At 36.7% G+C, this 22,456-nt stretch overlaps 1 protein-coding gene across 5 annotated transcripts; it reads left to right on the top strand.

Moving 5' to 3' along the window:
* The first annotated feature begins 1,341 nt into the window (after positions 1 to 1,341).
* Positions 1,342 to 22,398, top strand: tpd52 (tumor protein D52). 5 transcript variants are annotated; one of them, XM_082185206.1, is made up of 8 exons: positions 1,342 to 1,500; positions 14,181 to 14,302; positions 14,567 to 14,715; positions 14,983 to 15,084; positions 15,950 to 15,976; positions 17,722 to 17,763; positions 20,247 to 20,295; positions 20,372 to 22,398. In XM_082185206.1, the coding sequence occupies exons 1-8, from the start codon at positions 1,482 to 1,484 to the stop codon at positions 20,492 to 20,494; spliced, it is 633 nt and encodes a 210-aa protein (XP_082041332.1). In that variant the 5' UTR covers positions 1,342 to 1,481; the 3' UTR covers positions 20,495 to 22,398. The 5 variants fall into 5 exon arrangements, with proteins under 5 accessions (XP_082041332.1, XP_082041328.1, XP_082041329.1 ...); XM_082185202.1 differs by lacking the exon at positions 1,342 to 1,500 and adding an exon at positions 8,469 to 9,239; XM_082185203.1 differs by lacking the exons at positions 1,342 to 1,500; positions 15,950 to 15,976 and adding an exon at positions 8,485 to 9,239.
* The last annotated feature ends 58 nt before the right edge of the window (positions 22,399 to 22,456 follow it).

The following is a 22,456-nucleotide window of genomic DNA, read 5'->3' as shown; positions in this document are numbered from 1 at the left end:
TGATTTAAAGGAAAATTGTTTAATTGATTTACGGTCACTGTGTTTTATCGAATTGTCTTTTAATTTGTTTTTACACATTTTCACATAAATATATATTTCTATACACAAAAAAAAAAAAAAAAGCCTGGGTTTAATAAAAAGCGTCAAGTTTAATTACGCTGCTGCTTAAATTAATAAATTAATTGCTACATTAAGTAAAATGTGCCTTTTAAGTAGCCTAAATCAAAGTGATCCAAGGTAGTCTACTTCTAGCGAAGTTCAATGCACTTTTTCAATCACTTTAAATGTATAGCCTAAGCCTACTGATGAAGGGCATCGAGTTGAAACCCATATATTTGAGTAAAAACTAGCCTACTAATATTATTTTGACAAAATGGATAGAAACTGAGATGTTCTTATATAATGATGTATATATCATCAGTTTTAAACCAATACACATTAGTTTTAGTCGTATTTTATATAGGAATTATGATGTGGGGGTTAAAAAAAACATCCAAAAACAAACAAACAAACATATAGTAAAATATATACTGTATAGGATTAGGCTATTAAATCCTGTCACCCAGTGGGTGGCGTAATTTCCTACAGTACCAACATGATTGACGATTTATAAACCAGCAATAACCGCCTCGCACTGTTTCCTCTGGATTAAAGGCAAAATAGTTTCATTGGGAAAGTATTTTTTTAGGGAAAAAGGGTGACTTTGAGCCCACCCTGTGAACATGGAGGACTTATCTCCTCTGCTGATAACTATCGCTATCATGTCGAAATTAGAAAGGTAAAATGCGTGTTATTCACTAACTAAAAGATATCAAATTAACATTAGTTAATGCCTAGTGAAAAAAAAAAAAAAAACGAATGGTTTCCTCGTTAATTTAAACTGTTCTTTTCTTCTCTTTTTCATAAAGAGAAAAGACTACATTTAAACAATAAATAAAAAAATGCAATAGCAATTGACATGCCTCTAGTTGTTTTTTATTATGCAAATTTGTTTATTTAAAATTATTTGTAATACATGTTAGTTATTTTTGTAATTATACGTAGATCACATTATTTATTATTTATGTCAACATACCAATATTTGTTTTAACCTGCATGGAGGAAAACTAATTTCTAAATTAGCCAATATTTTATAGTGAATTGCCATAAATATGATATATAAAATGGTTATTTCACATATAGGTCATATCTAGGTTTTTTTTTTTTTAGTTCATGTTATTAACATAATAACTAATAATTTAGAATAAATGATCGTATCTTAAGTCGTCAGTGGGCGCGCCAGGTGGGACCTCGTGCCCGTCTCTGTCTGTTTACATCTCTACGTGCTGTGCGTCATGACGTCACTCGACCCCACCCCACCTCGCGCATCAGCAGCCTAGAATGCAGTGGCAGCTTTGAGCTCAAATTTGCAAGATTGAAGTGGGAAAGCGGGACCGCAAGGATCAGAACAATTCACAACATAAAGAATCCGCAAAGACAGGATGGAGGAAGCCGATCAAGGTAGATGAATTCTTTTGACAACGTGACATGACATGTCGCCACAGATCAGAAATGCAACAAAACTCAACTTTCAGAAGTTAGCTAGCTTGTTTGTTAGCTCAGACAACAGCTGGTAATGGAATAGTCACAGTGGTTGTTTAATTATTATGAATATTGGTTATGTGACAGTCAGTCATGATATATATTTACCGGGATTTTAGTCGGGTTATAGCATTTGTGCACATTTTCAATTGTTCGTTTCTAATAATTAGCCTACCTGTGTTTATAAATACTGTTAAAACTTATTATGGAACTACCAGAACCATAGTCTCCCACTATCCAACTGCAAAACTGGATTTATTTTTGTAATAAGGATGTGTGTGACTATTTATTTAACTTGCGTGGGCTTAACTTGCTTGCAGCATCATTGAAACATATGTTAGCTTTAAACACCTGCTGTAAATATGCTGCTACTGATGAACCTTCTCTTTTCATCTCTGTATTAGCCTATTTCCAATCTTCTATCGTGCCAATTCCGTTAATTGAGTTAGTCTTTGAATGTCTTGCAGATAAACCATCTTTCTATTTTAAGTTATAACAGAATGACCAGGGAAGTATAAAATAAAGCATAGAACACAGTTTATGGTATCACTATTTTGATAGCTTTCTTCCTCTTCTTTATCATCTCATGTTTCTTATTCCCTTTATATGATGTCATTCATATGCAGATTATGGACCTAAAAATGAGAATTTATGTTATGATGGTTAAGGTCATATTATCAGCAGGATCATACTGTGTGTGTGTGTGTGTGTGTGTGTGTGTGTGCATCACATACCTGATCATTACAAAGTACATTTTTTGGCAATGTGTTCCTTCTGATAGGGTCTGGCTGACTTGGGTTCCTGTTTGGCCACTGCGTTATTGCGTAAATAGTCGGCTAAGATGACATAGTTTTTCTGCCGTGTGCTATTTTTCCAACTCAAAGTGTTCTCAAATTGTGTTCAGATGCCTGATGTTGAGGTTATCATCTGGCAGGAAATGCATTGGCCTACATTCTATTGATTTAGACTTGTTTAGTCTAGTCTTTGGAATTTAGTGTAGTCCTAGACTAGATGTCGGAATGTCTCCTGTTTTGATGTAATATTTTACTGGGAAAATGTAAAACAAATATAGTCTATATATGCAAGGACATACAATTTTGGAGAAAGACTATTTTTCCAATTTTACTATTTATGATCCTGTTTTTGATCAGCATTGATACTTATTATAAATGCAAAATGTTTGCTGCCTTACTGAAAATATATAATTATATATAATATAATATAATATAATATAATATAGCTATCTAATCTCTGTACAGCTTTTCCTCTGTAGGGGCGTGGAGATGCTTGAGCCTTTCCGAGCTTCTCAGGCCATATAATGCTATAATACAAACCCAAATGTTTCTCAAATCTTGTTCATATGAGGATGACCACATGTCTATTAATTTAGGCAAAAAACAGATTCAACAATATAATATTTAACAATATAATAAAGGCCTAACGTTTTGGCAAAAATGGACGTCACTAAAGGTCACATCGTGCTTTGTTTTCATAGTCCTTTCTGACCTCCTGTCCGTCTTGTCTTCTTCCTGGTCTCCGCCCCGCTCGGCCTGTTCTCTCTCATCCCTCCTGGGCTGCAGTGTGTCGGTGAGCAGCCTCCCCGGGAGCCAGAGCCTTCCTGTCTGAATCTTCTGCTCCCCTCATCTCATCTCTCTCACGCAGGGCAGCCATCTGCTCATTCCTTTTTTCCGCGGACCCATGTCTTTTTTTGCAGTTGGGCCGTTGTGCAATGTGACAAGCAAAGTGCTTGACAAAGCCTGAGATGATTGTTTGTTTACCGTAGGTATACTGAACTTATGACCCATGTCATCTTATGAATCCTATCAAGTGCCAAGAACTCAAGTTAGTAAATGTGTCTATGATTTGCAGAGTGATTTAGCATTGTTGCATCAGTGAGTGAGTCATCAATGGAAGACCTTTCACCTAAACTATGGGTAATCCTGTGGATTAGGACTTCTGATCTAACGCTGTCAAAATCAGAATATGTTTTTAATTCATAGTTTGCCTCTGCAGTCACCAGGTGCTAGTTAGTAGATCTGCACGCTGTTCTCCTTTTGCTGTCATGGCAACATAGGAAAATAAAAAAGATGAAAGACTAACAGAACTACGGGGAGGAACGAGGAAGCTGCAATCAAATCTTCTATAGCCAGTGTTGTTGCATTTGTTCTGTTATGAATTGCAGATTTTGCCTGAATCCGTTGGGTTGACTATTCAGCAACTCAAGGTTGAAAGTTTACTTGATCGCCAAAAGCTAGCAGAGAATTCTTTTGATCTCATTGGTGGAAATTTCCACTCCTGGAGTTTGTTGGTGTGCTGCAGTTTTTAACTCCGTCCAGTCTGCATGTTATAACAGTTACGCTGTTACTTCTTCATCTTTTTGATGTCAGTTCGCTGAAAACATCAGAACTCAAAGCGGAATGTTAAATTCGTGATGGCTTGAGTCGGGTCATTTCCGTGTTTTCATGCGAAGTTGAAGTAACACAGACTGGAAGCTTTTTTTTCTTATTTTTTTTTAATTTTAAAGAAGATATTTCAGATATTGCTCCAAATACTCTCCTTGTTCTCTAAGGCTTATAGAAACATATTTGTCATTCTTTTCTCTTAGTCTGTGCGTGTACAGATGCATTACACTACTGTTCAAAGGAAGATTATGTTTTCCCCCCAAAATTGATCAAAAGTAAAAATAGAGACTTTTACATAGATTTTTTTTTCTAAACAATGTAATTTAAAAAAAAAAATGCTGCTCTTTGGACCTTCTATTCATCAAAGAATCAACAAAAAAAAAACCAACAAAAAAATCAGTTTCCACAAAAAAAAAAAAGTGTTTTCAACATTGCTAATAAGAAATGTTTCTTGAGCTCCAAATCAGTATATTAGAATGATTTCTGAAAGATCATGTGACTGAAGATTGGAGTAATGATGCTGAAAATTCAGCTTTGCCATCATAGGAAATAGGAATAATACTGTGATTTTAAAGGACTAGTTCATGTTCAAATAGTCCACCTTAAAATTCTGTCATCATTAAAGGCTGGAATACATTATTTAAAGTTGTATTATTTAAACTATTTTAAATTATTTAAATTATTTTAACTGTATTATTTAAAGTTTTCTGCTGTCAAACACACACACAACTTAATATTACAGAATGTTCTGGATGATCTTTTCTAAAATGGGGACTAATGCTATTGATTGTTGAGCTCTAAAAATGAAAAAGCCCCTTAAAGTACTTGTCTGTCACTTTGAATGCTTGAGCTCATTACAGCAGGATGGATTCTGATTGGCTGTCAATGTTTTTATCATTCATCAGCTGGATGGATTCGTTTTGAAAGTTATTCCAACAATATTGTATCTCTGTGCCGCTATTGTTATAGCTGTGGTGTGAACTCTGCTATTCTTTAATATTGAGAACGATTTTTAGAACTATATCTTTACCGTTATCTTTATAGTTATTGTCCTTGGTGTGAACGGGCCTTTAGATGTGTCCATATGACTTGTGCACTGTATTCCAAGTCTTTTGGAGCCTTCATATGATAGCTTTGTTGGAGAAACAGACCACCATATAAAAAATAGACCACATTTAGAAAACAACCAAAAATAAAGATTTAAGGTTTTGATCTGTTCCTCACACAAAGCTGTTATTAAATATGTTTATTGTAAGTTAATGATAGTTGGCCTAAATTGTATTTTTTTGGAGCTTAACAGCCACTAGCCTCTTTCTCTGTATGGAGAACAACAGTAAGAACATCATTCTTTTGTGTTTCACATAAGAAAGTCAGTATTTTGGAAATCATGACATAATAAAGATGGTGTGTGTGTGCGTGTGCGTGTGCGTGTGCGTGTGCGTGTGCGTGTGCGTGTGCGTGTGCGTGTGCGTGTGCGTGTGTGTGTGTGTGTGTGTGCGTGCACACTGTGCACAGCGCAAAAACCCACAGAACAGTGGCTTATGTTTTTCTGAGTGTCTGTGGGCCTGAATATTGGCTCTTACTCTTTAAGACTGCCAAACCAATGTAATATATTAATATCATATACATTAATTGTAAAAGTGTTGTTTTGTGGTTGTAATATTACAAAAAAACTCACTTATCACACAATTCTTTACTGAAATAACACACATTTATTTCACTGATAGACTGTTATCCGAGTATGCAATATCTTCCTGAAGCGTCTGTGTGAATGGCTCACTTTTCCCTTTAATCATTTTTCACTTATAGTTTGATTGTAGAAATAGAACCGCTTTCTCACCGTTTCCAAAAGATGGTTTAGATAATTAAATCAGCAAGATCTTTTTTTTTTTTTTTGGACATTAAAGGGAATAACAGTTTTGTCCTTATTTTAAATGTGTCATTTGTCTTATTTATTGTATTTTTCACATGACTGAGAGTTTTGGCCTAATAAAGGTGTGGACTAACATTGCACTGAGGGGAGAAAGTTAAGGCCTCGCTGTGACCCTCCAACCCTCTGAACTGATCCTCTTTCAGTCATGTGAACACAGACAATTTTGAACAGCCAACCTTAAGATTGTGTTTTCGCTGATAGAAAATAATGCCTCTCGCATACCATGTCAGTAATGTCCTCCATTTTCCCATTAGTCATGCTTTTGACAATTCTTACACCCTTTGAAGAAATAAAGTTGCCCTTTTCTACCACCATATAGGCTGCTAAACCTTTTCCATTTGCCGCCTCTTATTCCCCAATGTCTGTCCAGGCTGCTAGAGTCGCACTCTGTCTGTCCCATGATTCTCGTTTGTCCCAATCACGAGATGCAATGTGCTTGGAATAACCCAGTAATTGATTAGAAGCTGTGGTTTATTAGGTGCTTCAAATGTCCTCTTTGTTTCTTTACTGGGGTGTTCATGTTCTTGTGCTCTCTGAGCTTAAATGCGAGTCATACGAGAGCCAGTTCAGAAGGGTTCCTGATGTTGAAGTGGCACGAGCCCATTGAAAGGCTTTTCCAGCTCTATATGAAGTCATGGGATTCCATGTCCATCCTATTATTGGCATTGTAAAGATCACAGCCACTCCATGTGGGGTCATGGATATGTTACTGGGCCAGAGGCAGAAGTTGGCATGCATCTAGTTAAATTTATGTGGTTTAACAAAGAGTTTAGTCAAAGCAAATGTGTGATTATTGCTTACTTCCTCTTTTTAAACGATACTTCTCGTCCGTTTTTTAAAATGGGAAGCCAAGCACCTTCTTTCATTGAATATCTCTGTTCTATTTCCGCTGTTTGTTTTACATTGTCATAGACAGGTCCTCCTAACATGAAGGTTGGGGCTTGTCACGTGATCTGAAACTCTCCCACAATGGACCCTGTAAAGCACATGAAAAAATGCTTTGTCTGAACTTGCCAACATGTGCTGAAGTGTTAATGAAAATGTATTGTATTAGGTTCGTGTGACTGTGAAAATGATTTGGCATGCAAAGGAACATAAATTTATTTTTTTCTATGGTTGCAGATTGCATTCAAGTCTCTATTTGAACATCTGCAGGCTTTTTTGTTGTGCAATTTAGTCTGGATGGAAGCCAACAAGGACTTTTGTGAAAGGCAAATATCCGGGTACTAACCTACAGACAGCAGTGCGGAGGCGTCAAGGTTCTGCCGTCCTAGACGTGCGAGGTGAATGTAGTTAGTGTGTTAACTGACATGTGCACATGTGTGTTTGTCACTGCTTGGCTCTTGTATATGAACACAGCTGAATAGAGTCGCCGTGACTCTTAGAACCTGATCCTTTGTGTATTTGACTGCTCTTGTTTATCTCTGGGGAGAGCAGACCTGTTTCACGTAAGAAAGCAACTGCAGTCTGGCATCTATGTAATTCCAGCTCCAGGGACAGTGCTGTATAGAGGGTGTGTCATACATAGCGTATTTTAAAACGAGGGGAAATGAAAACTGGACTGGCAACGTGTCAGGTGTTTCCGCACCAGTAATGGCAGTGGCACCAAATGGAATTCCAATGATTTTGTTGGGAATATTAGGAATACTGTGATTTGAGCATTCTTTTTATTTTACTATTTTGTATTGTGATTTTGTGAGTTCATTTAACCATATCTGAGTTCAACTTAAGTAGCAAAATCAACATTAGATTTAGTCCTCCTGTCCCAGAGTGGGATTATTGGTTGAGCAGGTGTTGCTATATCAAGCTGTTTAAACAAACAGGGCCATGTAGAAAGTGTTTACACTCTTTGTTGGCATGTGCTGATAAATAAATAAATATTACAATATTTACAACAACAATAAACATTTTTGCATCAATTGTGTATATATATATATATATATATATATATATATATATACTGTATATATATATATATATATATATATATATATATATTAGTAAAAGTATTTATTATTGTAAAATATTTAAAGTAAGCATTTATTTTATTTTTAATGTCGCCATGGAATTAAAATGGACAATTCTTTTTTTAATGGAATTTTTCAGTGATTATTTTTAATTTAATTTACATTTAAATTAATGTCTATTATATATTTTCTTTAATTCATGTGACCTTGTCATCTTTAATTAAAAAAACATTTATTTCCTTTTCCCCTCGCAATGACATCTCTGATGTTGTGTGCACCAGTGCAAGTGCGGGACAGTAATCTATCCTCTCCAACAATCTGTCGCTCGCATGAGATCACAGCAGTTAGTAAACGACAACGATCCAATGATCCTTTCAATTCCCAATGGACAAAACCAAGTTCTAATCTTCATTCTTTTCTTGTTCGAGAAGACTTTTCACTCTGACATTATATAAACACGCACACACACACACACACACATACATGCATCCCATTGCGGTTATGTTTTGATAATATTAATAATGATCTTCCACAGTTTCATAAAACCTATAAAATCTGCATTCCTCAATATAATGCAGCATGGATGGAATATGTTTGCAGTATAATGGTGCCGAAGACTCACGAGTGTGTGTTGGCTTTTATGGATCAAACCATAAAGGTTGAATCAACTGCGCTTGGCTGAATCCATTTCAGCGTGTAATGGTTTGTGCAGCTGGTGTGTATCTGAAGCGGTGCGGAGGCCCTTTGTGATGGATTAGGGCTGTAATCTGGGCCACCACAGATTACAGTTTTCTTTCGTGGGCTTGCCCCAGTGTCATGTGACCAGGGGACAAATGGATCTTCATTTCCCGTGGATGTGGATAAATGGAGGGGGCTGAGCATTAGAAAGCTGAAGACGATGGCGATTGCTTTTTTCAGACCTTGAGAATCTGGCATTTTTACAGGATTGTCTACAATCCCTATAAGGACAGTTAAGATTACAGCTGGGAGTGTCGGCTCGTGACGGAAATAGATCACTCTGGAGAGGTAACTTATTAACGCGCTGCCATCGTCGTCTTGTGCTGGACATCATGTGAGCCTGCGGCTTCCCTGCTAGCGCTGCAGGATCCGCAATACACACTTATACTCGCAACCGTAGCTTGCAAATAGGACAATCGGCACAGTGATCCTAACACGCTCAGTCACATGCAATCACTTAGTGTCCAGGGAGCTTCCTGTTCATGGGCAGCATGGAGGAACCTGTCGAGGAGTACACGTCTCCGTTCAACTTTGAGCAGGGAGTGAACACTAGCTACTTCTACCTGTCACCCAAAGAGAGTTTCACTCCCCCTGGCTCACCCGTACCATCGCTCAGAGGTAACTGTGTTTGTTCAGGTGCTGAGTGGATGTGTGTGTGTGTGTGTTTAGGTGTGGACTGGTGTTTGTCAGTGTAACAGTGAGAGACAAGCAGTGTTACGGAGAGAGAGACAAAGAATGTTATTAAAAGTACGTAAGAGCCCTCTTCCTGTCAATTGCTGATGTTTTGGAGAAGCTCAGCCATCAGGAGCAGATGCTGTTCATGTGGGCCGTCAGGTTGCAGAATAACTCCCAAACGCCGGGGTAGTGCCATCTCTACTAGACATTCACTCTATTATTTATTATTATTTATTGTTTCTTCCCTGAGATCCAATTTGTGGTTGTAATTTGTTGTAATGTGTCTAAAACACATTTTAGTCATATTTAGTTTTTCATGCCATTTTATATCTCTTTGGCTGTTGTTAGAATAAAAAAATTAAAAACTTGTGTGCATGTTTGAAATTTGAATTTTGATATGCTATTTACTAGGTCTGGGACGATACACCTATCTCCCAATCCGATACTATCACGATACTTGGGTGCCGATACGATATGTATTGCGATGATTTAAAAAAAAATGTAACTAGACCATCGGGAAAAGTTAAATCATACACTTATACAGACTGTACATGATGTATAAGATGAGTCATATTTACGAAAACAAATCCTCACATCTTTCTGACTTTTATTTCAGAAGCATCATACAATACTACATTCTCTTGAATAAATGATTCAATAACGAATACGTTTTAACAGTCACTTATCGCCACTTAGTGGCTAAACAATGTAATCGATAAATGCGTTATTTTAAGCACCAAGTTTCTAGCGCTATTGTAGACATCAGTGTTCATATTTGAACTTTAAACTTTTATCCAAGTACTTCTATGATAATTTTAACTATTGCATCACAGAAATAATGATACTAAGAAGTTGAAAAGACTGTTTGTGAAGTGGTTTCATGACAACTCTCTCCGGGTCAGCGGCAGCGCCATCACAGCTTTGAATGTTGTGATATGATTTTGTCAAAGTTTAATAGACAGACGAATTGAAAGATCGCGTGGGTGTTGGAATCGAGATCACAGTCTTTTAAAGATGAATCGTGCTGCTCTATTGTTTTATCTCTCTCTTAGCATATGAGTAGCGCAAGGGCTTTTCAGTGCTTTCAGTCTCGCGAGACGCGTCTACTTGGAACATTACGACACTCAACACATAGATAACGACACATTTCATCCTCTGTTGGAATGAAAGTGGCTAACTTCTGTCAACCTCATCTACAAGCAAGGATAAAAATAAAGCAATTGAATTTGAATTAATATCGATTCTGGAATAAAAAAATCTATTTTAGAATCGTTTAAAGGGTAACTAAACCCTAAACCAACTTTTTTTAGTTAATGATCTGTAAGAATGGGGCTTTATTAGTGCTGTTCATTGATTCAAGTAGTTTTTTTGACATTTGTGTTTAAAGTGTTTTAATTTTACAAAATATGGTGTAAAAACGTCTGAGTGCTGCCCTCTTCAGGTTGAACAGTGGCTACTGCAGTTGAATTTTCCTATTGGAAGTTGTGGTACCCTCTGACGTCAGAGGGTACCAGCTAACCACGCCCTTGCCTGCAGAGAGATATGTCACAGATGCACGCCCCCTCTCCACTGGGCTCTGCCTACTTTTCCAGCATTTTTCAAATATTGCCAGTGGGTGGAGTCAGGCTCTGACCAGGGGTTTAGTTACCCTTTAAAAAAAATCGCGATAGCTAGGTGAAGCGAATTATTTTTCTTTTCTTTTTTTCTTTTTTTTCTTTCTCCCAGCCCTACTATTTACATCCCCTTCAGATAAGGAAATATCAGACTGAATAAACCAGGGAACTTGTTCAAAATAAAACCAGATCCTCCTTTTAATCATTGGGGTCCTGTAGGAGGATATGCAGAGCTGTAGGTGCTACACACATCCAGGAAGAGTTTGGTGAACTTGCTTACACATAATAGTCAGTTTTTCTGGTGCTTAAAGGGATACTTCACCCAAAAATGAAAATTCTGTCATTAATTACTCACCCTCATGTCATTCCAAACCTGTAAGACCTTTGTTCATCTATAATGAAAAAAATATACTATGGAAGTCAATGAGACCAGAAACTGTCTGGTTACTGATATTCTTCTAAATATCTTCCTTTCTGTTCAGCAGAAGAAAGAAATTCATACAGGTTTGAAACAACATGAGGGTGAGTATATGATGACAGAATTTTCATTTTAAATTGGAGTATCCCTTTAAGATATTTTTGAAGCTTTCTGATCCCCCATAGACAGAAACGCAATTACCACTTTCAAGACCCAGAAAGGTAGTAAAGACATTGTTAAAAAAGTCCATGTTACTTACTACAGTGGTTCAGTGGTTATGAAGCGACGAGAATATATATTTTTTGTGTGACTTTATTCAAAAATGACTTCTCTTCCATGTCAGTTTCTGACGCTGTTCATGTTGTAAACGCAGTGCAGCGCTTCCGGGTTCTACGCTCGAATGAGCCACAAATGTTGTTTGCATTAAACCTGTTTATGCTGTAAACAACTCTATAGATGAACCATGCTTTCAGGCAATGCTCATCCCGGCTCAAGTTCAGTATGAAGTTCAGACATTGGATACAGTCATAATTACTGTGCAAGTGATGTCATGTGAGTCCTCCGGTAAACCACTCAACTGTCTCAAATCGACCGTTGAACTTGGATGACGCTGTCAATGTTCCTTTCCCATGATGAATGAACGTGACACCAGTGTCAGTGCGTAACTCAGACCGTACTATAACAGTCAGCAGGTGTAGTTTCAAAAGAATTGTGTTTTGAGAGATAATGTCGTATTTAATAGACATTGTGAAAGTGAACATAGAAGGTGGGAAAAGCCTTTAATTTATTCAAACTGAAAATTACTGCTACTAATTTAGGAACGTTCACCCTCCCACTTAGCCAAAACTTGTATGAACTGTATTTAATTCATCCTGTTCATATTAGAAAGAAAGTAACCAGTTCATATAATCATTGTTCAGTGCATTTCAATAACTTTCTGTTAATAATTGTATTATATTATTTCAAAGTATGGTTAAGAATACTTTCCTACTCGCATCAAGTCGCAAAAGTCTTGTCAAGAGACTTTAAACACACCACACACACACACACACACACACACACACACACACGCACACGCACACGCACACATACATATATATATATATATATATATATATATATATATAGATAGATAGATAGATAGATAGATAGATATAAAATGGGGTGGGGGAATTTGTTGTGAAACAAGCTCCTCACTTCTGTTTCTAATTACCTTTGTGGTAAGTTAAAGTGGGAGGTCAGCCTACCAGTTTTTCCAGAAATACCAAACAAGCTGCTTTCAAATGAGTTGCACACCTTCCTCATGTGATGTAACTTTAAATGCAGTTTCTTCCTCAAAACACGTTTCAAACCTCCCAGCTGCAAGCTGAGACCTGAATCTCTGACTTGACCTTTAGGCATAAAATTAGGTCCATCAAATGGACATGAGCAAGCTTTGATTTTATTTTTTTATTATCATTTAAATGTTTTATGTTTTTTTGTTTTTTTTTGGCCAACTAACACAGAAAAGACTTATTATTTTAAAGCTCTGGGATCAGTGTTTAACAAAGTGAATGGTCTTATCAGGTAATTTTGTTAATCCAATAATTATGTAAAGCCCCAAAACACTGATTTGACTAAATGAGAACAAGAGCATCAGCTGATAACATTACAGTGTACTATACAGTGTAGTGTACAGATCTATTCATTCAGGGCTGTCATATTTTTGTCAGTTTGATTGACAGTGTTGAATTTTTGACCTTTCTTCCTAGTTATCAGCCCACTGAATAGTGTCATCCAGGAGTTTTATTATTTATTTTGTATTTCCATTGCATGGGCTGTCAGTGGAGGCATCAAAGTACATCTTCCAGGCATGCCTGAGCCCTTGGGTGGGTGTCCATCATGTGACAAGCACCTTATAAAGTTTTAAAGTTCTTTGGCACATGACTTCTCTCTGCCCTCCTCATCTTCCTTTATGTTTTTCTTTTGCCTCCTGGTCTGATGTCTGACTCTACACAATGGCTAAATCAGAACCAGAATCTTCCTACCACTCACCACTGAGCTAACAGGACTTCAGGACACTCAGACAGTTCAACTTGAAGTGAACTAAAACTTACTTGATGCTAAAATTCATTGCACAAAGAATCAGTTGAATTGGTTTCCGGAACTTCTAATTGTTTTACCATAAGAAAGCCCATTTCTGCATCATTCAGAATACAAAAGTACAAAGGTGATTGCCACTCACAATGTAACTTTTTATATTAATTAAAAATATAAATGAAACAATTAATCAATATAATGTGACTTTATTTCTTGTAATTGTTTGTAACTTAATATCTCACAATGTGACTATTGTAATTGCGACTTTTTTCTCGGAATTGTAAATTCACATATCGCAGTGTCATTTTATTTCCTGTAATGTGACTCATTATTGTAACTAAATATCACATTATGACTTTCTCGGAATTGCAACATAATTACAACTATATCTCAGTGTGTAAATTTATTTCCCGTAAATGTGACTTTTCTCATAGTTGTAATTTTAAATCTCATAGTGTGGTTTTATTTCTTGTAAAGTGACTTTTTCTCATTATTGTAACTAAATATCACAGTATGACTTTCTCGTAATTGTGATTTAATTAGAGCTATATCTCAGTGTGATTTTATTTCTCGTTATTGGGACTTCTGTTGTAATTGTAATTTTATCTCACAGTGTGACTTTCTTTTAACTGCAACTTTTTTTTCTAATGTATTTACAGTGTGATATATAAAGTGTCTCACCTTTCCATAGCCCTTTGTGGGGTTAAAACCTGCAGCCTTTTCTTAGGCCAACTATTTTCAAATATTTCATAGCGCATGTCTTTGTTTTTGTAGGGACCCAGAGGCCAGACTTCATCCCAGAAGTAGGCGAAGATGCAGTGGATGCAGTACCCTGTTCACCCTGCACAGCCCTAACTGAGAAAGAGCAAGCAGATCTCTGCAGTGAACTAGCTAAGGTCGACATCATTCAGTCTAGTTATATTTCAGATTCCAGCCTGTCTCAACAACATCTCTGAGATTCTCTCAGGACCAAGTGTGGTTGATTCTCAAGGCTAAACTCATTTTGCAATGCCCACTCCCTTCACTATTTTGACATATGCTGTATGTTACATCTTGTAGCTGGACCAGTCTCTAATAGATAAGCTATATCAGTGATTTGAGTTTTTATTTTGACCATATTTTCCATGTCAGATGAATTCTTCTGCCCTGTTTCCCTACAGGTGGAAGATGAGATCCAGACTCTTTCTCAGGTGCTGGCAGCCAAGGAGAAGCAGGTGGCGGAGATCAAGCGGAAGCTAGGCATCACTCCACTCAACGAGTTTAAACAGAACCTGAGCAAAGGCTGGCAGGAAGTCACCACCTCCACTGCGTACGTGCCCTCACTCGCCTAAGGCATCTGCGTGCCGCCCGCCGCCTCTCGTACTGCTGCTGCGGAGCGGCTCCATCTGTCAATGCTTCTGCTGTGCATTCACACTTACTATTTGACTGAATTACATTAAAGAAGTACAGTTGTGAACATTATGACTTTACTAGCTCGCTCCAGCTGTTAGAATGACATGATCTGGTGTTTTACGGTTATGTTGTGCTGTTGTTAACATTTTCTCTATACATCTGCCCTCCCATTTGTGCTGGACAGGTATAAGAAGACCTCAGAGACACTGTCCCAAGTGGGTCAGAAGGCAACGACAGCGTTCTCCAGCGTGGGCTCAGCCATTACCAGAAAGCTGGAGGACGTAAGGTGAGAAGGGAAATTGAAGTCCAAGTTATCATCCTTTAATTTAACTATCCCTTGTACCCTTTTGACCCAGTAACAAATGAATGAATACTCACTAATAACTACTAATAATGTCTGTTCTTAACCACTTTGGTTACGTTCACACAGCATCAGATAATGTTTATCACTCCTGTTTGGAGTTCTAAGTTCACACAGAGTTATTTTATGAGAAAAAGTAAAGGTGAATGTGACTACTTGAAGGAGTCTCAAGTGCAATTTGGGAGGTTATGTGGTCAGAGAATGACAGAAGTTTTTGACCAGAAGATGAGTTGTGGAGTTTTCAAAAATTTCACTAAATTAAATCTTTAAAGGGATAGGTCCCCACATAATATATATTGAAAGTCCATGTAACCAAAACCTTTATACTTTTATTCAAATATAAACATTTATCAATACTCATGCATGTACTGAGCTTCCATTCTCTTTAAGGACTCAATTGAACATTATAATACGTGCTTTATTTATCTGCCAGTGTGTTTACAGGCATTATTTGAGACAATTGAGACTTGAATTCAATTATCGGATTTTACAGACAGTATTCAGTCTGCTTCGTCTGTGTGAACGTAGCCATTGTGATAACCACTTATACATACATGTGCCTTTAGCATAACACTACTGGACAAAATGGCAAAGGACTGATTTTTGCACCCACACACATTGGAATTACCAAAATTGAGGTAGAATAAAACCATTAACCATAGACACCCACATCATACACTGAAGTCAAAGGAATTGACATATGCTCAATTTCACCATCTTACGACACTCTTGCTGCAACGCTGGCAACATTGTTAACTGTTTTCGCTAATGACACCTCTGCCATTTACAGATTACAGTCATTTTCCAATTCTTTTGGGTAAGACTGTTTACAGAGGCTTCAAACAAAAGCCGGTTATTTTGGCTGCTACACCTCTCCGTAGTGTGATGAATGGTTTTATAGTGTGGCATGCACTTGGAGGTAGTGTTAGTCTCCCATTTCTTCCCCTGCATGTTTCAACATTGCATGCATACTTTTTCTTCTCAAACCTTTACTTAAAAGGGTTAGTTCACCTAAAAATAAAAAACATGTCATCAATTACTCACCCTCATGTCGTTCCAAACCCGTTAGACTTTGGTTCATCTTCGAAACACATATTTTAAGTTAAATCTGAGAGATTGACAGTCCACACAACGGCCATTTTTGTCGCTTCAAAAAGTTCATAAAGAGATCGTAAACCGAATCTATATGAATCGAGTGGTTTATTCCAAATGTTCTGAAGAGGCTTGGTTGCTTTATATGATGAACAGATTGAACTTAGGCTTTTATTCACATATAAACGGATCAGCGGACATAAACAGAAGCTCAACCGTACTTGCACGATGCGTAAAAAACAAACCTCATTGGTTCTTGTGGAAGCTCAATGTGCTGCGTAACATTATGAACAAGTATGAACCTCATTGGTTCTCTTACGTCAAGCAAGCATGCTTGAGCTTCCGTTTATGATAACTGATGTGTGCGTTAATGAATGTTTATATGTGAATAAAAGCCTAAATTGAATCTGTTCATCTTATAAAGTGATCTTGACTCTTCAGAAAATTTGGACTAAACCACTCTGTTCATCATCTATTTATGAACTTTTTGTGGCATCAAAGTGGTAGTTGCTTGGACTGTCAATGGAGGGACAGAAATCTTTCAGATTTATTAAAAATATCTTCATTTATGTTTCGAAGATGAACAAAAGTGTAATGGGTTTGGAATAGTGTATGAAAATATATAAAATAAACTTGCCTTGCCTTGCCTAAATGATGATAGAATTTTCATTTTTTTGGGTGAACTAACCCTTTAATGTATAAATGTATCATTTACATCATTCCATATCACTGTTTTTCTTCCGCTGAACACAAAAGGATACATTTTGAAGAACTGTTTTTGTCCATACAATGAAATTCACTACGTCCATAAGATCATTTTTCTAAATATCTCAAATCTCTAAAAACAGTCAAGTTTGGAGTTAATAATGACAATTTTCACTTTTAGGTGAACTATTCCTGTAAAAAAAAAAAAAGGATTATGCTTTTAAAATTGATCTTGTCATCAAAGAATGAATGAATAGAAGTCAATAAGATGATATCCCATCAGTCTTATGCAAAGACTTGTTTTCTGATTTTTCTCCTGCTTTCTGTCTAAAAAGCAGCATCATCTCTCATTGTTTCTCAGCATTCTTCATAGTGTACGTGCTCATATCCCACACGAATCTATCGCTCTTCTGGCTGTCGCTCTGCTAAACAAATCACCCCCTCTGACAGTCATGCAGACATGTTTAAACCCTGTTTATTCCCTGCTAATTCTCTCACACACCCTGTTCATCCAAACTGGGCGTCCCAGCTGTGGTGTGAATCCGAGTCAATGATAGCGGTAATAAAGTCTTAAACCCCTCATGGATTAAAGCCTTATACTCATACTCAATTTCACGCAGCATGAAGGGCTGAGGTGTTTTTTCATGCTGATTATAAACTCATAGACATGTGTAGGTGCATGACTTTATTTCCCCTCTTGTAATGCGTCTAATACTCACAGCTTTAGCTAACTCCTATTTGCTCTTCTTTGCTGCTGACGGATAGTATACGCTCCATACAGCACTCGGCTAGCATGCCAGTGATGAGGTAAGGAACAGTTCTGGCAGACCCACATAATCCTCTGTATTTCACGGGAATACCTGATTCTGATTGGTCAGTTGTGGCATTTTGTGGTCAGATATTGTTTTATAATGATGTTTCATTGTATAATAGAGTGCAACACTTTTTAAGCAGCGCTAATTCGGGAAGTATTTTTTTCCCATTCATTTCTCCCATAGAGATTTAAATAAAAAAAGTCTTTGTTAAAGAGTTATAAGCCATGAATCAAGCCAACCAGCTACAAGGTGAATCATAACACTACAAACTTTGATTTGAAGAAAAAAAGTAATTGAAAATTGGTAAAAAATGTACTTAATGACTTTAGCGATAGAAAGAACTACAATCCCATGAAGCATTGCAAACAGAATTAAAAACAATTAAGAAATGTAAAACTACTCATATAAAAGCAGTATATTTTAAGTTTATTGCAAAATATGCATAAATATTCAAATATAATTATTTAGAGAGCGTAGAGAAACCGACTTGATTACGTCATTTCTGGTGCTTCATAGGAGTGGGCCAAGCTAACAAGATCATTTGGTGGATTTTGCTTGTTTCGACACTGATTGGTGATATATATTTTTTTTCTGTACAGCATCATGGGTAATGTAGTTTTTCACCATATATTTAGCTGTTAAACTAGCCTGGAAATCCAGACCTAAATCTAAAAGATTAATGGTCTGGCGTCGACGAATGAAAATCGGCCAGCTCGAGGGGCGGCACCAAGCATGCATTTGAAAATCTCACTGCACGCAATTGGATAACACTACGACCAATCACAACAAGTTATCGCTTAGCTACCAGCGGAGCTAACTGGTAGATTAGATTCTTACCGTATCCGGTCGGCAAAACAGCAAAAACGCCCTTCTTGCAAAGGAAGGATTCGAAAGCCATTTCAAACAAATGGTGTTCATCCATAGCCATCTTGCGATGTTTACTAATAACTTCGACGTCGCAGCGCTGTCGTCATCTCGCCTCTGGCCCGCCTATATCAGATAACCCGATGTGATTGGTGCAGCTCAGATCGAGGGGCATATTTAATGAGCGTCATTACTCGACACCAGAGTAACTCGCTGAGCAAATTCAACTCTCGCTCTCGTGAGAACTCTGGATTACCAGGGTACTGTTAAACAAGATCATTTTAAATCTAAGTTGAAATAAACAATAAGTTGAGATTCATAAACACCCACAGTTCAATGTAATAATCTCACATTTAGCATGTTGTTTAGCTAATTCTATTCTATTGCCATTAAAATGAAAATTTAATTAAAATAAATTAATAGTGGCACAATAATTGAAATGAAGTTGAAATAGCAAAAGACTGCAATTCAGTCTGATATGCCACTTTCAATACGCAGTAAATGCTAATCCACTCAAACTCCATATCTACATGTTGTTAACAAGCCTTTTTTTCCACTTGGCTTTTTTAACATTTGCATAATTTCCAACATTTTTGTAGACATAAATTTAACCAACTTTGTAACAAGACGCATTTCTAAACCTGTTGTCAACTAAACTCAGATTTAAAGGTCTCCCTTCAGTTTTCCAAAATATAAGCTCAAAGGTTCAACATTTGAAAGTAAAGAATTTAAAACATTAGTATTGTAACTGTAGTGTAAAATAAAATGATTTTGCGTTACAAATATCCCTTTTTTAGTTTACATTTATTCATTTTTTTTATTCATTTAGCTGACGCTTTTATCCAGAGCGACTTACAATTGCTATATATGTCAGAGGTCGCACGCCTCTGGAGCAACTAGGGGTTAAGTGTCTTGCTCAGGGACACATTGGTGTCTCACAGTGGATTCGAACCCGGGTCTCTCACGCCAAAGGCATGTGTCTTATCCACTGCGCCACCACCTCACGTTTATACGTACTCAGTTTATAGTACAATTGTATTCTTACAAACATATTTCAGTCTTCATTTTTATCCATCCATGTTTTATAATTAGTATTAAAAAACTGTATATAAAAGCAATATTATTTATTAATTGTGCAGCCCTATACTGTAAATTAATTATTTTAAAACAAAAACAATCAAAATAAACACTCACTAAAAAAAAAGAGGAAATATTTAAGCTGTTTTCCTGAATGTCATGTGACCATTAACCAACAACCAGAACCGTGAACATGCATATTTGTTGTTAAATATTTGAAATATTAACCTAAAATCTCAGGGGCTGTGCTTGGCATAATGGACTCCTTATCTATAGAAAGTATGTGCTGTTAGTTCAGATAGTGGCCAGAATGAATCTTATAAAGCATCATTTTGTCTCCTACTGTTTGGAAAAACCTCAGGATTGTGTCAGATACATAAAACTGTTGCCTACATATGCAGCTCTTTAGGATTTAGAGCACAGCCATAGTGGATTAAAGGCTGCAAAACATTTGATATACTGATATACTTCTTTTCCATTTTGATTGTGAAGTGTGAAGATTCAGTCTGTTTTACATCATCTCATCTCTTGCAGGAACACACCCACCTTCAAGTCATTTGAGGAGAAAGTGGAAACCTTAAAGGTGAAGGATAATATCAACACACTGTGTATGCGAGTTGAAAATGTGGAAAATCCCAGTCTCATTTCTGACTTCGCAGACTAAGATGAGCCCGACCCCATCGACAGGCGATATCGAAGAGGTTTCAGACTCCACACCTGACGGAGAGCCCGTGGTCGAACAGCCAGAGGGAACGTTTCTACCAGATCAACAACCGCACTGAGGATCCAGCCTCAAACGCTCCTCTCTTGTTCTCCTTCTACTTCACAGCATAGTTACAGTGAGCTTTGCTTTTGTGGCCATTTTTTGTCTACTGGAGTCTGGTTCATGTCCAGACGGGACGTGGTAGTCCTACACTGGAGCAGATGTGTCGGAGTGTGAGATGTACGTTCAGGCTGTCCTTCAAAGGTCCCTTTTGAAGAACATATCATGAAGTCATTATAAAAAAAATTGAAATATATAATTGAATTTGATTTTCCTTATTTGTGTACATTTTCTGTAACACATCCAACTACTTAAAATCTCCGACCAAATTGACCAGATTTCGTTGTCTGTATGTATAGTTATTTTTCCATTTTAAAACAAATGCCAAAAATGCAGAACATGAGTTATGTCTCTAAGTGTGTACTTTAAACTTAAAGATTTAAGTTTGTGTATTACTTTAATACAAAATATGATCAAACTGTAGTGACGTTACAATATTTCATTAATATTTTTCTTTAGTTGGTGTCATAAAATGAGCATACTTGTGTGCCGTTTGATTTTATTTTCATAGCGCTAGGATAGTCGCACCACTGAGACCCCAGTGCCTTTTGTTGCTAAAGATGAGGTGATTTAAAGGGATAGTTAGCCCAGAAATTAAAATAATTTACTCCCCCTTTAAGTTGTTCCATATCTTTCTGTTGGACACAAAATATATTTTGAAGAACATGAGTAACCAAACACTGATTCCATAGAAAAATACTATAGAAGTCAATGGGGTCCATCCTGACATTCTTCAAAATATCTTCCTTTGTGTTCAGCAGATCCTTTCTATTTCTATAAACCCTTTTTACTTCTACTATCCCTTTAAACTCACCTTTGAGGGTCTGTTTCTGATGGCTCTGTAATTGGACCACTGCTGTCGTTTTTTGTATTTTATTTTTCAGACGACAGGACATACTATGAGAGGGATAGACATCATAGTCTCCTAGACTATATGACACCTCTTCCCTGTTGTGTTAAACTGTCTAATATAGCCAACAAACAAAGTGTTGATATAAAATGATTAGCTTTAGATCCAGCACAACTACAGTACATCATATTTCCAAGCACTAATTCTAGTATTATTAATGGATCCGCTTACACTAATGCCTGCTGTCAAATTCTTAAACTACAAATTAATTATAATTGATGTTATAGGTTAAATAAAGGTATATTTTTTATTATATCGTTTGAGTTTGTAGATATTTAGTCAAATTTATGATTATAGTTAGGTGCAGGGGCTTCTGCGTGTGGCACTTAACTGGCTGTTGCGTTCAAAGCAGATGCATTAATATCATTCTGGGCTCTTAATTTGAGTACTTTTATGTCTTGCATTTTGCTTTGATATATAGAGACAAGCAAATGTTTTATGCTTGCTGCTATGCTGTTGCAAGATATATATATATATATATATAGGAATACAGAGGTTTAAGTTTTTGATCTATCAGTCTAGATCTGATAGTGATATCATCATATATATATATATATATATATATATATATATATATATATAAATACTAATATGAAAAATAGTCAACAGTAATCTGTTTAAAACAACGTTTGTGTGTTTTGTGTTGCGACTTACTAGATTTAGGAGGGTGGAAATCTCCAGTGCGACCAAAAATGTTTTAATGTATCCCCCTTCTGCCTCACTGATGTCATACTGTAGCTCAGGTGTTGTTTCCTCTTTCCTCACATCGTCTTTTGAATATGAATGTTGCTTTTCACTGAATGTCGCTAATTGGCTTTCGTTTTGGGTAGCAGTTGTATTTGAATATGCTGTTGTTCATTTATAATTAGCACCCTGAAAGACTAGAACTACTTTAATATAAGCATTTGTTTCTTGTTCCTTATGTCCGATGCATAATAAAGCACATCACACACTGTCTTTGTCCAGCAGTCATTCTTTGAAATGTTGCAGCAAAACTAAAAAAAAAAATGC

Source organism: Leuciscus leuciscus (genome assembly GCF_965113295.1).
Source record: "Leuciscus leuciscus genome assembly, chromosome: 12".
Taxonomy (NCBI): Eukaryota; Metazoa; Chordata; class Actinopteri; order Cypriniformes; family Leuciscidae; genus Leuciscus; species Leuciscus leuciscus.
This window is presented reverse-complemented; position numbering and strand designations above follow the sequence as displayed.

Coding starts and splice junctions, on each gene's coding strand:
- tpd52 (XM_082185202.1), top strand. CDS start 9,104: ATGGGCAGCATGGAGGAACCTGTCGAGGAGTACACGTCTCCGTTCAAC. Junction 9,240..14,180: donor ACCCGTACCATCGCTCAGAG/GTAACTGTGTTT, acceptor TTGTTTTTGTAG/GGACCCAGAGGCCAGACTTC. Junction 15,977..17,721: donor TCATTTTCCAATTCTTTTGG/GTAAGACTGTTT, acceptor GCTGACGGATAG/TATACGCTCCATACAGCACT.